This window comes from Palaemon carinicauda, chromosome 1 (assembly GCF_036898095.1).
Source record: "Palaemon carinicauda isolate YSFRI2023 chromosome 1, ASM3689809v2, whole genome shotgun sequence".
NCBI classification, from domain to species: domain Eukaryota; kingdom Metazoa; phylum Arthropoda; class Malacostraca; order Decapoda; family Palaemonidae; genus Palaemon; species Palaemon carinicauda.
Genome location: NC_090725.1, coordinates 110,752,640 through 110,757,639, shown reverse-complemented (window position 1 = coordinate 110,757,639; position 5,000 = coordinate 110,752,640). Strand labels below are relative to the sequence as shown.

General features: G+C 36.5%; 2 protein-coding genes across 3 annotated transcripts in view; one reads left to right on the top strand and one right to left on the bottom strand.

Annotated features, from left to right (window-relative positions):
• Positions 1-5,000, bottom strand: part of LOC137650901 (uncharacterized) — a 303,393-nt gene that overhangs the window by 196,205 nt on the left and 102,188 nt on the right. The gene's annotated exons all lie outside the window — the stretch shown is intronic.
• The window catches only part of LOC137650843 (uncharacterized), a 6,459-nt gene that overhangs the window by 713 nt on the left and 746 nt on the right, over positions 1-5,000 (top strand). The window contains exons 1-2 of one of the 2 annotated variants that reach the window (XM_068384001.1): positions 1-4,012; positions 4,757-5,000. The exon at positions 1-4,012 is cut by the window's left edge and continues 708 nt beyond it; the exon at positions 4,757-5,000 is cut by the window's right edge and continues 746 nt beyond it. In XM_068384001.1, the coding sequence (XP_068240102.1) occupies positions 455-4,012; positions 4,757-5,000 (3,802 nt within the window). In that variant the 5' untranslated portion in view covers positions 1-454. The remainder of the gene's footprint in view (positions 4,013-4,756) is intronic. The other variant, XM_068384007.1, reaches the window with a different exon arrangement.

The window sequence follows — 5,000 nt, the reverse complement described above, 5'->3', positions numbered from 1 at the left end:
CAATTCATGTTTTCGGACATCGCTATTATAGCTGCGGTCGTATCTAAGTTAATGTAGAAAGTAACCGAGTTCATTTACATTGGTTCGCCTTGTTTCAAATAGTTTTGGGAGAAATATTATTAGAAACTTCGTCTTTATGACATCATGGCATCATATTACCTTAGCGCCGTATAATAGAGTAGGTTTGGAGTTTGACTGGCCTGACATTTCCGTATCTACGCTATTCGAAGCATTTAAGTATTATTGCTTTTCATATCGCTTCATTCGTACAGTTTTGTACCGTTAATTATATTTACTACTTTGTCGAAGCTTCCAAGTATTAACTTTTCATTTTGCTTCCTTCGTACAGTTTTGTACCAGTAATTATAATTATTTATTCTTACCAGACTTGCGTAATGGATGAATAGTTCAGTATTACATCACGTGATATATATTACGTATTCTGTAATTGTTTATGCTATTGAGAACACTTCTCGTTGACTTTGCTGCGTTCTCTTGTGGATTTTTAGTCACAATGTTTTCAGTAGACTTATTTTTCAGTGATCCTAAGGGAAAACTTAACACTATAGTGTGTGCTAAAAAGAGTGAATTGTTGGCTCTGGCAGCCAAGTTTGAAGTAACTGTTAGTTCAAGAGACAGGAAAGATGACATAAAAAATGCCATTTTAGATTATCTTGTAGAGGAGGAAAGTGTAGAAGAACACGAGGCTAGGAAATACAAGAGTACAAAGAAAGACAGCTCAGATGTTGAGCATATGAGGTTAGCCATACAGTTAGAACAAGTAAAGTTAGAGGTAGATATTGAGAGAGAAAGACACAAGTTGGCCATAGATAAAGAAAGGAAAAAGTATGAGCTAGAAATGGAGAAAGCTAGATTAGATCATGAAGCTAGTCTAACTCAGAATATGGAAATTGAAAGAAGTAGGATTAGTGTAGAACAACGTATAAGACTAATGAACCTAGAATCTAATCAACCACTAAAGTTTGACTTGGCTAAGAGTTTAAAGTTAGTCCCTGAATTTACAGAAACAGACGTAGATTCATTTTTCCGTAATTTCGAAGATATTGCCTCAAATATGAAATGGCCAGTAGATCAATGGGTTTGGTTAATTAAATCCAAAGTCCAGGGTAAAGCTGCTATAGTGGTTAGTAATTTAGTAGGGGAAAGAAATTATACAGTCGTTAAGCAAGCTATTTTAGATGCATACATGGTAACTGCCGAAGGTCTTGGACAAAGATTTAGACAATACATTAAATCAAATGCTCAAACTTGGTATGAATTTGCAAATGAAAAACTAAGATTATTTAATAAATGGCTTAAGGCTGCCAATGTTAATAATTTTGAGGAACTCGTTAACCTGATTGTGACTGAAGAATTCACGAGAAAACTACCACAAAATATTAGAATGCATATTGCTGACCGTGAGGAAGAGGATTTAAAGAAGTCTGCTATGTTAGCTGACCATTTTTTCTTGATACACAAAACACACAAAGGTACTGAGATGTTTGTAAAGCAAGGCAAAGCAACAGGGTTCAGTGGTGAGAAAGAGGGTGTTAATTATTGTTCATATTGTAAACAACAAGGTCATGACATAAATGAATGTAAAAACCCAACCTGTAAGAAATCTAAGTTTTTTGGCTCTAAGCTGCCCGACCCCGATGCTGGTAAATATAAAGACAGTAAGTTTAGCGTAAAAGGCAAAGGAGCTATGCATTGTAGTACGCCTGAAAGTGATGCCTTGTTTTCTAATTATATTTCAGAGGGTACAGTAACAATACCCAATGGTACTCCTGTTAAAGTAAGAATCTTGCGTGATACTGGGTCAACCCAAAGCATGGTTTTACATAGCGCAGTGCCTACTATTTCTTTGCTTGATGAAAAGGTACTAGTTAGGGATTTAAGTAACACTAACAGTTTGCCTTTAGCAGAGCTTAACTTAAACTGTGAATTTGTATCTGGTAAAGTAAAGATTGCTGTTATCAACACTCCATTCCCTGTACATGATGTTCAAGTATTACTTGGGAATGATTTAGCTGGTCAATTGACTTTGCCTAACCTTATTTTGTATAATCAGCCACTGGATAATAACTCTAATGATTTGGATATCTTTGAACATTTCATTGAAGAAAGTAATTTCATTAGTGACTTAGGTGAACATGACATTGAGGAAGTAGAAACTGATGTAGACACTGATCGATGTGACCCGATTGAGAATTTTGTTGGTGTTGTAACAAGGGCAAAAGCCAAACAAGCTGTGAATGAAGGTGTCCCAGATATAGTAAAGACAAACATTCCCTATACTAATTCTGAATTGATAAACTTACAACGAGCAGATACGACTTTAACTAATGCACTTAAACAAGCTTCCACTAAGGAAGGTAAGGTACCTTGCTATTACTTTGATAAAGGAGTCCTGTTTAGGCTGTACCGACCTAGAAAGCTATCATCTAATGATACCTGGGCTAATAAAGAACAACTTGTAGTACCATTAACTTTACGTAAGAATATTTTGAGTGTTGCTCATCAAGCAGATTCCCATTTAGGAGTGTCAAAGACTTACAAACGTATAACTAATGATTTCTTTTGGCCAGGTATGAAACATGATGTATTTGAATTTGTTAAAGAGTGTCATGTGTGTCAAGTAGTTGGAAAACCTAACGAGGTAATTCCAAAAGCACCCCTCGTGCCAATTGTAATACCACACGAACCTTTCAGTAAAGTCATAATTGATTGTGTAGGCCCATTGCCAAAAACAAAAAAAGGTAATCAATATATTTTGACTATACTTTGCCCTACCACTAGATACCCTATTGCAATTCCCCTTGGTAACATTTGTGCTAGAAATATTGTGAAACACCTTCTTAAAGTTTTCACCACTTATGGATTCCCAAAGGAAATACAGAGTGATCGGGGTACTAATTTCACAAGTGACCTTTTCAATGAAACTTTAAGGGAATTTAATGTAAAACATATCCTTGCATCACCATATCACCCACAATCACAAGGTGCTCTTGAAAGACACCATCAGACCTTAAAATCCTTACTTCGAAAATTTTGTATGGAGACTGGAACAGACTGGGATGAGAGTTTAGACTTTATATTATTTGTAATTAGAGAAGTCCCTAATGATTCCTTAGGTATGTCACCATTTGAAATGTTATTTGGACATAAAGTTAGGGGGCCACTACAAGTACTTAAAGATAAAATGTTGAACAATGATACCTTGGATAACGTAACTGTAGGGCAGTATGTCGATAAGTTGAAATGTAATTTTGAGAAAGTCCATAATTTTGCATTTAATAACTTAAAAGGTAGTCAAGATGTGATGAAGGAAAATTTTGATCTAAAAACTAAAGTTCGTAAGTTTAAAGAAGGGGATTCTGTACTTGTATATTTCCCTACTCCTAGTTCTCCTCTCCAACATAAATTTTCTGGTCCTTATATAATTCAGAAATGTGTCAATAATAACAATTATATAATCAGTACTCCAGACAGAAGAAAGTCAACCCAATTAGTTCATGTAAATCTAATCAAGAAATATCATGGTAATCCTCCAGTTGCTTTGCATTGTCTATCAGACTCTAATGTATTAGATTTTAAGAGGTATAATGCATCAGCACACCAAAGTAAAACCCCAATGCCACATGATGTAGATTTAAATCACTCTAATGATTTTGTTTCTTGGACAGACTCTGCTAACCAGGAAATATTGCAGAATATTCTAGTATATTTACAGCATTTACCCCGAAAGCAGAGGAGCCAGCTAGCAGAATTATTCCGCAAATACAGGAGTATATGTGGGGATGTGCCTCAACGTTGCAGTGATGTGGAACACGACATTGAATTACAACCGGGTACACGACCAATTCGTCAACACTATTACAGGACCAGCCTGGAAAAGCAGCAACGGATGAAGGAGGAAGTGTCGTATTTACTGAAGAATGGACTGGCAACTAGAAGCACATCAGCTTGGGCTTCACCATGTCTTTTAGTTCCAAAACCAAACGGTAAAGTAAGGTTATGCACTGACTTTCGCCAAATAAATAATGTTACTATCAAAGATAGCTATCCCTTACCTAGGATTGATGACATTTTAGATGCCATTGGTGCTGCCAAATATTTATCACAGATCGATCTATTGCGTGGATATTATCAGATTCCACTTACAGATAGAGCAAAACTAATATCTGCCTTCATAACCCCCTTTGGTTTATTCCAATATGAGAGGCTACCATTTGGTTTAACCAATGCACCCGCCACCTTCCAGCGCTTGGTGAATAGTGTAATTAAAGATCTTGATGGTACATATGTGTACATCGACGATATTGTTGTAACGTCTGACACCTTGGATGAGCACATACATCGACTGAAAGCATTGTTTGGTCGTCTTCAGGAGTTTGGACTTACTATTCACCTAGCAAAATCTTCCTTTGGTAAAGGGAAGGTTAAGTATTTAGGTCACATCATAGGTAGTGGAGAAATTGTTCCAAAAGATGAAAATATTACTGCCATTGTAGAGTTCCCTGTCCCAAAAAATAGGAAAAGTCTTTTAAGATTTCTAGGCTTGACCTCCTATTACAGGAAATTCTGTAAAAATTATAGTATAGTAGCCACTCCCTTGATTGACCTCACCAGCCCCAAAAATAAATTTGTATGGTCTTCTAACTGTCAACAAGCTTTTGATCAACTAAAGAATATACTTTGCTCTAATCCTGTCCTTATTGCTCCTGATCTTGCTCAACCTTTTATTATACAGATTGACGCCTGTGATACTGGCATTGGTGCCGTCTTGATGCAGAAGAACAGTGACACACAGATGTTGCATCCTGTTAGCTACTATTCCTGCAAACTCAAAAAACACCAACGTTCCTATGCTACCGTGGAAAAGGAACTGCTGGCAATCATCCTAACCCTGCAGAAATATGAAATATATTTCTCATCCAACATCCCAATCACTATCTTTACGGACCATAACCCACTAACCTTTCTCGGACGAGCGA